The 11,248-nt window shown below is 40.2% G+C and overlaps 1 protein-coding gene across 9 annotated transcripts in view; it reads left to right on the forward strand.

Moving 5' to 3' along the window:
* Positions 1 to 9,406, forward strand: part of RALGAPB (Ral GTPase activating protein non-catalytic subunit beta) — a 93,331-nt gene extending 83,925 nt beyond the window's left edge. For 4 of the 9 annotated variants that reach the window (XM_069546959.1, XM_069546960.1, XM_069546961.1 and 1 more), the window contains 6 exons: positions 119 to 255; positions 1,654 to 1,762; positions 2,492 to 2,570; positions 4,659 to 4,807; positions 5,304 to 5,470; positions 6,098 to 9,406. In XM_069546959.1, the coding sequence (XP_069403060.1) occupies positions 119 to 255; positions 1,654 to 1,762; positions 2,492 to 2,570; positions 4,659 to 4,807; positions 5,304 to 5,470; positions 6,098 to 6,175 (719 nt within the window). In that variant the 3' untranslated portion in view covers positions 6,176 to 9,406. Of the gene's footprint in view, positions 1 to 118; positions 256 to 1,653; positions 1,763 to 2,491; positions 2,571 to 4,658; positions 4,808 to 5,303 lie in introns of all 9 variants that reach the window. The other 5 variants (XM_069546965.1, XM_069546966.1, XM_069546967.1 and 2 more) reach the window with 2 other exon arrangements.
* The last annotated feature ends 1,842 nt before the right edge of the window (positions 9,407 to 11,248 follow it).

Below are 11,248 nucleotides of genomic sequence, written 5' to 3' on the forward strand. Positions count from 1 at the left end.
AGCAATGCTTTGCCTAAGTAATTTAAGTTGTACTGTTAACATAGCTAGTTTAATAAACACGTTCGCTCTAACGAAGTAGTAGATATTTTATTTATATATATTTTTCTTTACCCTATAGCTGATTCATTGGAAAGTAACATCTCAGACCAAGATAGTGATTCAAATATGGATCTTATGCCAGGAATTCTGAAACAGCCATCCCTGACACTTGAGCTTTTCCCTAATCACACAGACAATCTTAATTCCTCACAGAGGGTAAGTCACTTTGTTGATTGATCTCCAGAAATTTGTAGTGAAATGGAGGTAATTAGGTAATTATAGAAATCACACCTGAAAAGCTTTTAACTTTAACCCAAAGAATAATTATATCTGTACTAATTCATTAGGATCTTAATTTTTTTTAATCAAAATTTCATGATTTTCTTCTTTTCAGCTTGCAACAGATGATTCACTCTAATTCCATCTTTGTTGCTTTTCTCTATTTAGTCATTTTGGTTCCATGCTTGGTTCTTTCACCCATTCCTTCTCAAGTATAGGTTATTATTTGGTCCCTGAAATATCCACTAATAATAGTATGTATTTTATAGCATTAACCATGCAAAATTCAACTTCGGTCTGACACACATGATAGCATTTTGAAGAATAATCCAGTGTGTGAATAAATGCACTGAGTGAGGTGACACAGCAGCTGAGTGAGGTGACACAGGAAGAGAGCATTTTGGTTTTACACTTTTTTCTTACCTTATCAGTGGATGTTACATCATTGTCTGTGTTCTCCCCTCGTGTTACCTCCTAATCCTTACTGGAAAATGACCAAGTAGTAATTAGCAAGAGTATAGGATCAGTTCACAAATGTAAGACAGTTGATATAGAATAAATAATAAAGACCAAAGAAGTGCTGTGCAAACTTGTCTGATGCCCTTCTTCCATTGTAAAGAATTTTAATTTGGACCTCTCTACACTTAAAATTATTTTTAATATAAGTATTTGCTTAAAAGAATATGGGAAGGGTTTCACCTTTAAAATTGATTTAGGAAAAAAAGTTAGCTTGTATAAAACTCTGAAGTAGACTGATTTTGAAAATCATAAGTTGCTACATTCAAAAAAGATTTCACAGAATACAGTTTGGAGAAGAGCAAGATTGGTAAAGCACCATGTTTTTATTTACCACATACTTTGCAGACTACTCACAAACTAAGGGAAAAAAATTCATATCATTATCTCAGTAGATAGAGGAAAAACAGTTGACAAGAATTCAACACTGAAAAGATCTCCAGGCGGAGCAATGATGTTACTCTGACGGAAAAAGCATACTGCCTTCTGGTCACAGAGATAGACTTGATCCTCTTAAGTCCTCTTTAAGACATAGATTGCAAATTTTGTTTTTATTAATGTCAATTGTAATTGTTCAGTATTGCTTATCTTTTTTTATTTGAATATTTTAGACTTTCATTGCCTTGTTCTAGTTTGAGACTTGATAAACAGAGAAACCAAAGAAGGGCTTTTTTGCAAATGTATTTTATACTGTTTTCCAGAAGTGACTTCCCATGACCTGATCCTTATGTCACTGGGTAGCTTGATAAATGTATGATTGTAGTTTTATTAAGCCAGTTTTTTTTTTTCCCCTCTTCCACTTTTCTCTACCTCATACAGCTCAGTCCCAGTTCCAGAATGAAGAAGCTGCCTCAGGGTCGCCCTGTCCCTCCCCTCGGACCCGAGACAAGAGTTTCTGTAGTCTGGGTGGAACGCTATGATGACATAGGTATTGTGCAAGGACTTTGTCCATAAACAAGATTTTGGTAGGATGACAGTGACTTGCTGAATGTCTAAAAGGAGTGGCAGCATAGGCCCTATATGGTGGCCAAGAGCTGGGGCTGGAGTTCAGGAAGCCTGGGTTTCATTACTCCTTAGATGACTAATCTGTTAAGTGAGGGACCCAGCACTTATTTCGTAGTCGTGAAGATGTGATGGATGCAGAGCCTTCAGGTCTTCTTGGTATGGCAGGTACTGGTTTCTGGCCACTTGGTCCCACTTGATGTGGCTCCCAGTCACCCCAGGACCTCTGGAAAGGGGCAGGGAGTTCACCTTCCTCACCGTCTTTTCACAATCTTGTTTCATTGTAAAGATTAATTGGTCCTTAGGGATTCTGCTATGAATATGTTTCTCATGATTTTTATGTAAGCTGCATAAGAACATTAGAAATGTGTATTTACCTAGAATCTCATTCAGCTCAGAGTTCATAGGAAAGTGTAATGGTTGCTTTCTAACGCTTCTAAAGCTCTTTCTTACATTCTTTAAAAACTCTCTGCTGTAGCTGAAATTTTCTAAAACATGCCTTGAGGGGTTTTTGTGTGTGTGTGTGAGGACTATTTAGGACTACATGTTTTAGGGGAGCAAAGTCCGTATATTTGTTGTCTGCTATGTAAAGAGTTTAGGAAATTGAGTTTTCTTGAAGGGAGATGTTAAATGTAATGCCATGATTTTCTTCCAGAAAACTTTCCCCTCTCAGACCTGATGACAGAAATCAGTACTGGTGTGGAAACTACTGCAAATAGTAGCACTTCTCTGAGGTACTCCCTTCCATGGCTTGAAGTTTACCAGTATTGACTTTAAGCATAGAGAAAGCTATTTCTTATAACATGGTGGTTGTAGTTTAATTAAGAAATAATGACTTTAATGAAACAAAAGGGATGAAGACAGTAAGAAGTAAACATAATTATGGGGAAAGAATAAAAAAAGTTTGTAGATAAATGCACGTGATCAAATTAGCAAGGATTTTTAAATGGCATAATTAATTGCTGTTGTACATTTATCTGAGGCAAAAAGAAAGATGGAAAAGTGGAGACAATTAAGTATTATTAATGAAGAGTGATAATAGAGTAGCAATATTAGATGGAAATAATGGAGTTAAACTGGTCAAAACATTCTGGATAGATAGCAGTTAAAGTATCCTCATCACATGAGCTATTTAATGGGAAAATATTTCTAACTAAAACAGGTTACTCACTTTATTATAGTATTAAGATTTTTATTTTAGCTGCTCATGCACAAAAATGGATTAAAAACAGAATAGTAAAAATGTGTCTGTGCAGGCTTTATCATCTCAAAGCTTTTTGCTTGTCTTGTCTTTTGTTTAGACAAATAATTTATGTCAAGCTTAACTTGATATTTTAGCTTTGAGTAAATTCCTATTTTCCCTGTTCTGGTTTATATTGCATATAAAATGAATTTAGTCTAACATTAGAAAGATGGTTATTTTAACATTATGTTAAATTTCCAGAATAGGGCAAATCATTCCTAAAATTTCTGGTTTTTATGCCAAAGTATCTTAATGCAAACTGCAGATTTTCTAACATTCTGAATACATCAGTATGAGCCTCTGAAAATTAACACTTTTCAAATGTATAACGATAACGTTATCAGAGTAATAAAGTTAGTCATAATTCCTTAATTTCACTTGGTAGCCAGTTCATATTTAAATTTCTCCATTTCCCCTAAAATAGTCTTTGCAGCTGGTTTTTTTAAACCAGCACCCATTTCAGCCTTGTGTCCGGTACTCATTCCTTCAGTCTGTTTTAATACAGAACAGTCCTGTTTTTCTAACTCCTTTTTAGCCTTCTTTTTTGACATTGACTTGCTAAAGAGACCAAAATAGATTTCATGAGGTAAACTTTACTTGAACTAGTTTAGAAGAGAACTTTTAAGTGTCTTGTGCTGTTTTTTTTGTTGTTGTTGTTTTAAACTTTTTAGGTCAAAAGTACTATATGTTTGGACTGTAAAATTTGTATTTTACTAGTAGTTTAGCAAAGTTTAGAGTTTGTCTTGGGAACAGAATTAGTATAGGATTGATTTTTATTAGATGTCTTGAAAAATTGACTGTCTGTTACTTTGGCCAAAATCACTTTAGAAAGAAGGCTCATTGTGTTACAAAACAAAAACAAACCAAAACCCTGACAAATAGCATCAAAGAGCTACATGGGTATGTCCAGATGCATTGGCATATCCCCAGCACATATGTCATTCAGTCTCCTTTGGGTGTGGTTGCTTGCCTTGGCCCCTGCTGCCTGTTCAGGGGCTTTGCGGGCTTTGGCTGTGTTCAGATTCAGCTGTTTTTCACCTCTGCTGAGGAGGACACCTGCAACTGCCCCAGACTAAGGTGCTCCCAACCTCCTTCCCCAGCCCCTAAAAAAATGACATCAGGGATTCCCTTAGTGGGCCTAAGCTACATTCCCACTTGCTCTGAGGTGCTAGTCTTGAACATGGTAGAATTCCCTGCCATCTGGCCAGTTCTGTTTTTGTTCCCTACAAGGAGGAGGAACTAAGTGAAAGTCCTGCAGCTGGCTGCTAGATTGGTTATTCCCCACAATGTATTTTTCTGGCCTTTCCTTCCACCCTGTGTCCCCAGTGGTTTTCTAAGCACAATTTTAGGCCCTTCTTTTGGTCAGCTTCAAAAGGCTAACCCGAGTGATGGGCATGTAGGACCCGATTTTGGTGGGGGGCTTCCACATGGCCTCCCAGGAAGATTTCTGAGCAGACTGATCACTTGGCTCATCTAAACACTGCCTGGCAGTAGTTCCCTTGGTATTCTTGTATCACACATGGGGGACTACAGCTCTTGAATATCTGGAATAAAAGGAGTGTTCTTTTCTTTTCTTAAGATCTACTGCTCTTGAAAAAGAGGTTCCTGTCATCTTCATCCACCCTTTAAACACTGGATTATTCCGGATAAAAATTCAAGGAGCCACTGGAAAATTTAACATGGTTATCCCTCTCGTGGATGGGATGATTGTCAGTAGGCGAGCGCTCGGTAAGCCTCATATGTAGCTGAAGGATTGAAGTTTCTTTCTTTTCTTTTTATTTAACATTTTTATGAACCAGAAAGGAGTAGAAATAAGAAAATGGTAATATTACTTAATAGGTCCCACATGTAGAAAATCCTGTGACTCTTATTTATAAGAGGAAGCATGTTTTGTTCTGTTTTGAAGTGTGCTTCAATCTAGTAAGTACGAGCAGAACTGTAATTCACAAACTTCCAGTATTGGAAAATGAATATAGTTTGTTTGTATTCCAGGGCAGGAAATGGGTTGTCAGGCTAGAGTTTGAATCTGTTTTTCCTCATCATTGTGTTTCTTTTGACAGTTTTGTCTTACTTTCTTCTGACAGTTTTATCTGTCTCTGTGAGGAGTTTTGTAAATGGAATAAGACAGTGTGAGTTTGCCAAAAATAGTTCTCTTGAATACTTAGAGTTCACCTAGCTACCTGTTTATTCACATCGATTTGAATGGAAACCTTCTGTCTTCAAGGTTTTCTGGTGAGGCAGACTGTAATTAATATTTGTAGAAGAAAAAGACTGGAGAGTGACTCCTACAGCCCACCACACGTCCGCCGGAAACAGAAGATCACTGACATTGTCAACAAGTACCGGAACAAACAGTTGGAGCCAGAGTTCTACACTTCACTTTTTCAGGAGGTTGGACTCAAAAACTGCAGTTCTTAGACCACTGTCTGTCTAGGACTGTTGAACTCTAGTTTGGGGCTATAATATCAAAGCAAAGCAATTTGATAGGCGATCACTGTAAAAATAAATCACTCCCCAAGAGCTTACTGTTTAATCACCAGAATAGAAGAGACACGTTATAAACCCATTTGAGAGAAGACTTTTTGGCTTTCTAGTGAAATGGGCTCCCAGACACAATCATATTCCTGCTGGTAATGATGATACACATTTTAGCCATAAACTTTTCTTTCAGAAGTGACAATTTTACTTAAATACAAGCCTTTTGAGGAGAAAGGCTTTTATGCATCTCAGTTAAACATGTGCATTGGTAGTTTCAAATTTGCAAATTAGAAGTTGAAGATAGTTTTATACCTCACTTTTTAGGAGGTTGTGTTCAAAATTAAAATCTGTCTCAGAACCGTCCAGGACATTTAAAGACTCATGTTGCTAGCATGGAGGAGAAGGAAGGAAATCTCAACTTTCTGCTCACTCGTAGGTCCATTTGTCATCCATCTGTCATCCAACGATCGTACTGACAGAAAGGAACAGAAGTGTTTTTTGCTCAGTCTGATATTAAAATATTTCATATTTTCTCTCCAGATTTCAAAAAGTTATTCTCATCACTGCAAAGGTCTGTCTGAAGGCCTCAGTTTCTGGGCAGCCCAGGAACGGATCTGAAATGGAGGCACGACCTGGTCCTTTAACGGGGATACAGATGGAGTTTGTGGAGTTAAAAGTCAGAAGTGACACCTCCCCCCTCTTCATTATTGTCTAGCTCAGAGACAAAACGACAGGTTAACCGTTTGTAATTCCTTGGTAATTTCTTGGTTAAATATTAAGAAATATAAATTCATAGCACAGGTTTAAGCATTGTTTGGTTCCATCCCTTGTCTCTTATTTCAGGACCAAGCAGGAAACTGCAGTAGTTTATGAAGGATTCTAATTTGGGGTTCAGGAAATAGCCTCTCAATGCTCCTAATTCAGATCTCTCTCAGAGAGCTACTGGATTTCATCATAATTGACAAACATTAGTGACCGCCTCCTGGGGTGGCTGCTTTTAGAAACAGCTGTTGTCATATTTTCTGGACTTTGCCAGCTGAAGGCATGACAAATCCCTGCCCAGGTTTTTTAAATACTTCTGTTACCTCGCTGCTACTGTTCTACCAGGGATACATGTTTTGAGGTGGTCAGACCCAGAACATCCTCACAAGGATTCCTGTTACAGTGCTGGAGTGCACACTGCTTATTTCTCCTATTCTTATGTTTATTAAGAGTAACATAAGAATATTTATGTTATTTTCTTTTTTATTAAGGTTATTTTGTGCTCAGAAGATAAGTGACATTTAAAAGTCCAAAGAGGAATGATCGCAATTGTGTAAGGGGTGGTTTCCTACTTGAACTCTGATGTCAGTAGATGCTGTAGGTCAGGACTATAGTGGGCTGTTTGGTTCGATGTTTTGGTAGTTTACTTCGAGGACAGGGGATAGTATAGGACCTAACTCCCAGTGCAGATATTTCTATTTCAGAAGTATATATTGATATCTAGGAGCAAGAAATGTGGGCATAGCAGCTCTCCAAGTTTGCCTCACCTTTTTTCTTCATGTTTGTTTTAAGCTCAGGTAAAGGTAACCTCCTCCTTCTATGACTCCAGTTTCCATTCAGGGTATAACATTTGATTTTCTTTTTAATCTGGGCAATAAATTGATGTTCCCAGATGGTAGCAGTGGGGAAGGGGGATATATTATTAGTAAGTTCTACTCTTGAATTAGTAGCCCAGCTACTAAGCTATAGAGTGAGATTTAACAACTTTCATGGAAATTCCAGATTGACATTTCTTGGGGGAAAAACGGGCCCTTCTTTCTAATAGGTGTGGGCAAAGAAGGCTATAAATTAATGTGCAACTTGTAACATTCCAGAAGCTAAAAATAGCTGATGTAGGTATGCCTCCACAGTGTGACCCTTGAGATGACACTTTGACCTTTGGCATAGTTCTCCTGTCAGGAAAACGTACTGTGGTTGTACGTGTTAGTGGTGGGCTTCATGATGCTTCAGTTTGCTCTAATTTCTGACAACTCTTTGTAATTCTAATGGCTTTGATAAGTCAGTGAACAACTGTGCGAACAATTGTGTTTAGTGCAGTTATGATCTGGAAGACTGGTCTTCCAGGGAAGACGGGATGGATTCAGGGCTGTGCTGCTCCCAGAGGCATGAAACCCCAGTATATACAGCACAGAATACAGGGTATGCACACCTCGTCAGGTGCTGGCTCCTTCTGCTCAAAATTACATCTACCTAAAAAGGGAGTGTGGTGAGGACCCTTAGACCTTTCACTAGTGTGGGTGTGAGTTTCATGGTCACTGAGATCTCTCAACTGCCTTTGTAAAAATCACTTTGAGTAGAATAATGCCAGAGGGGCATATTTAGTCCCAAGAATAACCTTTAATAGTCCACTTGATGTTTGCTAACAGAGGTTCAGAACCTTTGGGGGGTCTTTGGCTTGAACAGTTCGGTTGCTGCTGTAACAGGTGAACCAGGGCATGGATAAATGTCGCATTTGGTGACAGGGAATGTATTAATTACCCAAGGGACAGAGGCAGGTAGCCCCTCGTAGTCCCTTCTCACATTTGAGGGTAAGGGGCTCTCTCCCCCTGTCTGCCTGAGAGTACCAAGGACAGTGAGGCGTGCTTTTGCGTTTTCCTGTTCAGCCAGCTCTCTTTTTGTCCAGTGCTTCCTCCTAAGACCCCCTCCTATCCAATGGCCCTTTGACCGGAATTGTTACCTGGTGGGTTGACCCCCCTCCCTTTCTGGCAATATATACACAACACACATGCATGCTATCCTCCATTTCCAAGTCCTCAGCTCCCCTGAGGCAGCCCTTTAGACTGATTTATAAAACAAAATACGTCTTTGGGCCAGTTACGTCAGTTCCCTACAGGTTGCACATGTGAGGCCTTCATGAGTGGTTACTTCCTATATACACTGAGGAAACATTTGTCGAGTTCTGTGGACTGATTTTTAGAGAAGCAGAGTCTTCAAGGAGTACTTAACTTGCATTGGAAGGTAGAACTTTACCCAAAGAAATGGAAGTCAGCCTTGCTCAAAGACATGTTTCGCACTGGACAGTAAAAAAAAGGTATCAGAGGTAATTTGACACTCCTGCTGGTTGTTCTTCATTCAGCATTTTAAAACCTGTTCTGGTTATATTTTTCAAAAAAAGAATTGGTTTATATGTTTACATAAAGCGGTAAGTTATGTTAGATGGTCTGTTATAGGGATTTCCATGACAACCTCTTGTCCCGAGATGGAGAGATTGGAGGTAATCCACACATTTAACGTGGAATCAAACCGTAGGTTCTCAGCAGCAAAAGAAGCCATGTACTGTATAGTGTTTTTCTCAGAATATCAACTCATGTTTTTTCAGATGCTTTTCTTTTTTTAACAGTGAGGGAAAGGTATAATTTGGGATTCCACAGTGCCTTGCATACAGTAGGCGCCCAATAAATATTTGTTGAAGCAAACCAAGTTTCCCAAGTCCTTGCCTCTTGCAGTGACCAAGAACATCTTTCTCCTCTGAAGGGCTTGGCAGTTGTGGCTAAAAAAATAAACAGTATCATTATTTGCTTGAAATCATATACACAATTTGTATGAATTTTGGTATGTTGCCAAGACATGATCTTTTTCTTATTGTATTTTCTGTAAATATTTCTGGCACTGAACTGTAAAGTAAAGGCAAAATGTAAATATGAAGGTGTCCCGTGTACCCTCGCCTCCTGTGTTTCCTCTTCGTCGGTTAGGGAAGAAGGCCCAGAGGCTTGTTTGTATTTATGCAGACCCTTTGTCCAGAAGAAACCATGGAATATTGAATGTAATACATTTAGTCAATTAAATTTTAAGGAGATTCTTATCTAACAATGTCACGTGTGCTTTTGGTTTGACTATTGCATGGATGTTCTTCAGAATTTACATCAGTAGGTTTTTACCCTGGTTTTGTAGACTATCATGAAATTCTCAAAATTTGAAAATTTTTATTTACTTTCATTTTTTTAATTGGAGGATAATTGCTTTACAGGGTTGTGTTTCTGCTGTACAACCATGCGAATCAGCTGTATATGTACATAATATATCCCCTCCCTCTCAAGCATCGCTCCCTACCTCCCGCCAGCACACCCTCTAAGTCGTCACAAAGCACCGAGCTGAGCTCCCTGCTGTACAGCAGCTTCCACTCACCATTTCTGTTACGCGTGGTAGTGTATACATGTCAGTGCTGCCCTCTCAGTTCACTCCCCTCTTCTTCCCCCGCTGAATCCACAAGTCTGTCCTTCACATCTGCGTCTCAATTCCTACCCTGCAAATAGGTTCATCCGTACCATTTTTCTAGACTTCATAAAATTTTTTAAAATTAAAAGTACTTGGCATTTTCTGCTGAAAGGAGGTCATGTAACTAAAGCAGTGCTGTCAAAAGGCCCACCTGACAGAGGCTAGCAGTTGCTGAGGGGCTAGCTGGCTCTCTGTGTCTTGAGAACCAGAAATGCCAGCTGTGCTCCCTGCCTGCAGAAGAACAGAGCTCCATCAGGACTGGCCAGTCAGGAAAGCAGAGACACAGGGGGAGCGCCTCCTCTGCCCACTGGCCCTTTGAGCAGAGCTGGCTGCAGCACGTTCCATGGGGCCCATTAGCACCTAATGCCTGTGCCGCAGGTGGTGGCACAGCTATGTGCCACTTGAGCACACAGCTGTGGTGTGGGCCTCTGCCCAGAGCCGCCCCTCCAGCCTGCCACTGACTGCGTGACACTAATGTGTGACTCCTCACAAAGTATGCCTGGAAGCCAGGGCTGGGAGCTGCCTCCCCTGCAGCCGTGTGTCTACGCCTGCTCCCCCCAGGACCTGCCGCTGTGTCCTGGTGGCCAGGGAAGCTTAGCCCTGGGCTGACTGCCCGGGGACCCTGTTGTGGGGTCTGGAAAAGAAATGAGTGCTCAAGTCTGTCTCAGCTACGTTGCTCAGTTCTTTCTGCCCCCAGCCCCTTCAGGACCCAGGGCCAAGAAATCACCCCAACCCAGACCCATTTCCTCTACTCTTGGCCCCAGGGTCCTCAATGGCACAGCTCACCAGGGGACCATGCTTTGAAGGTACACATTCTAATACTATCTGCCTTGACTTCTGCTGGGGACTTTGGTCATTCCACAGTTGGACTAAGACTCCGTCTAAACACACTGGCCCTCCGAGCCCCAGCTGTTACCCACTGTTTTGCTGAAAGTTTTCAATTATCTGTTTGGCTGTGCTGGCTTAATTGTGACATGGGGGATCTCTACTTGAGTTATATGGGATCTAGTTCCCTGACCAGAGATGGAATCCAGGCTTATTCACTGGACCACCAGGGAAGTCCCTGTTTTGCTGAAAATTTTACTTTTGTTTTAGATTTGTTAAACCACTCATTACATGCAATTTCAATTTTTTATAGCTTATTAGACTTAATTTCAGTATATAGTCATTAAAAGAAAAGAAACAATAGAGAAAATAACAGCGTATATATCACCAAATTGGGCCGACCGACATCCAGACTTGAACAGCACTGGGAAGTCCCTCATTAACAGCAATCTGGAGTACCAGTTGGGAAAGGGTCCCTAGTGGTGTGTCCACCCCAATGGAAAGACTTCAAATTGCCGTTTCGGGGGCTCCCGCTTACAAACCCAGGTTGCAAACTGATTATCACCATCAGTTTACAGGCAAAAAATGCAGCTCTGGTTTTACTTAAAG

Source organism: Ovis canadensis, chromosome 13, assembly GCF_042477335.2.
Source record: "Ovis canadensis isolate MfBH-ARS-UI-01 breed Bighorn chromosome 13, ARS-UI_OviCan_v2, whole genome shotgun sequence".
NCBI classification, from domain to species: Eukaryota; Metazoa; Chordata; class Mammalia; order Artiodactyla; family Bovidae; genus Ovis; species Ovis canadensis.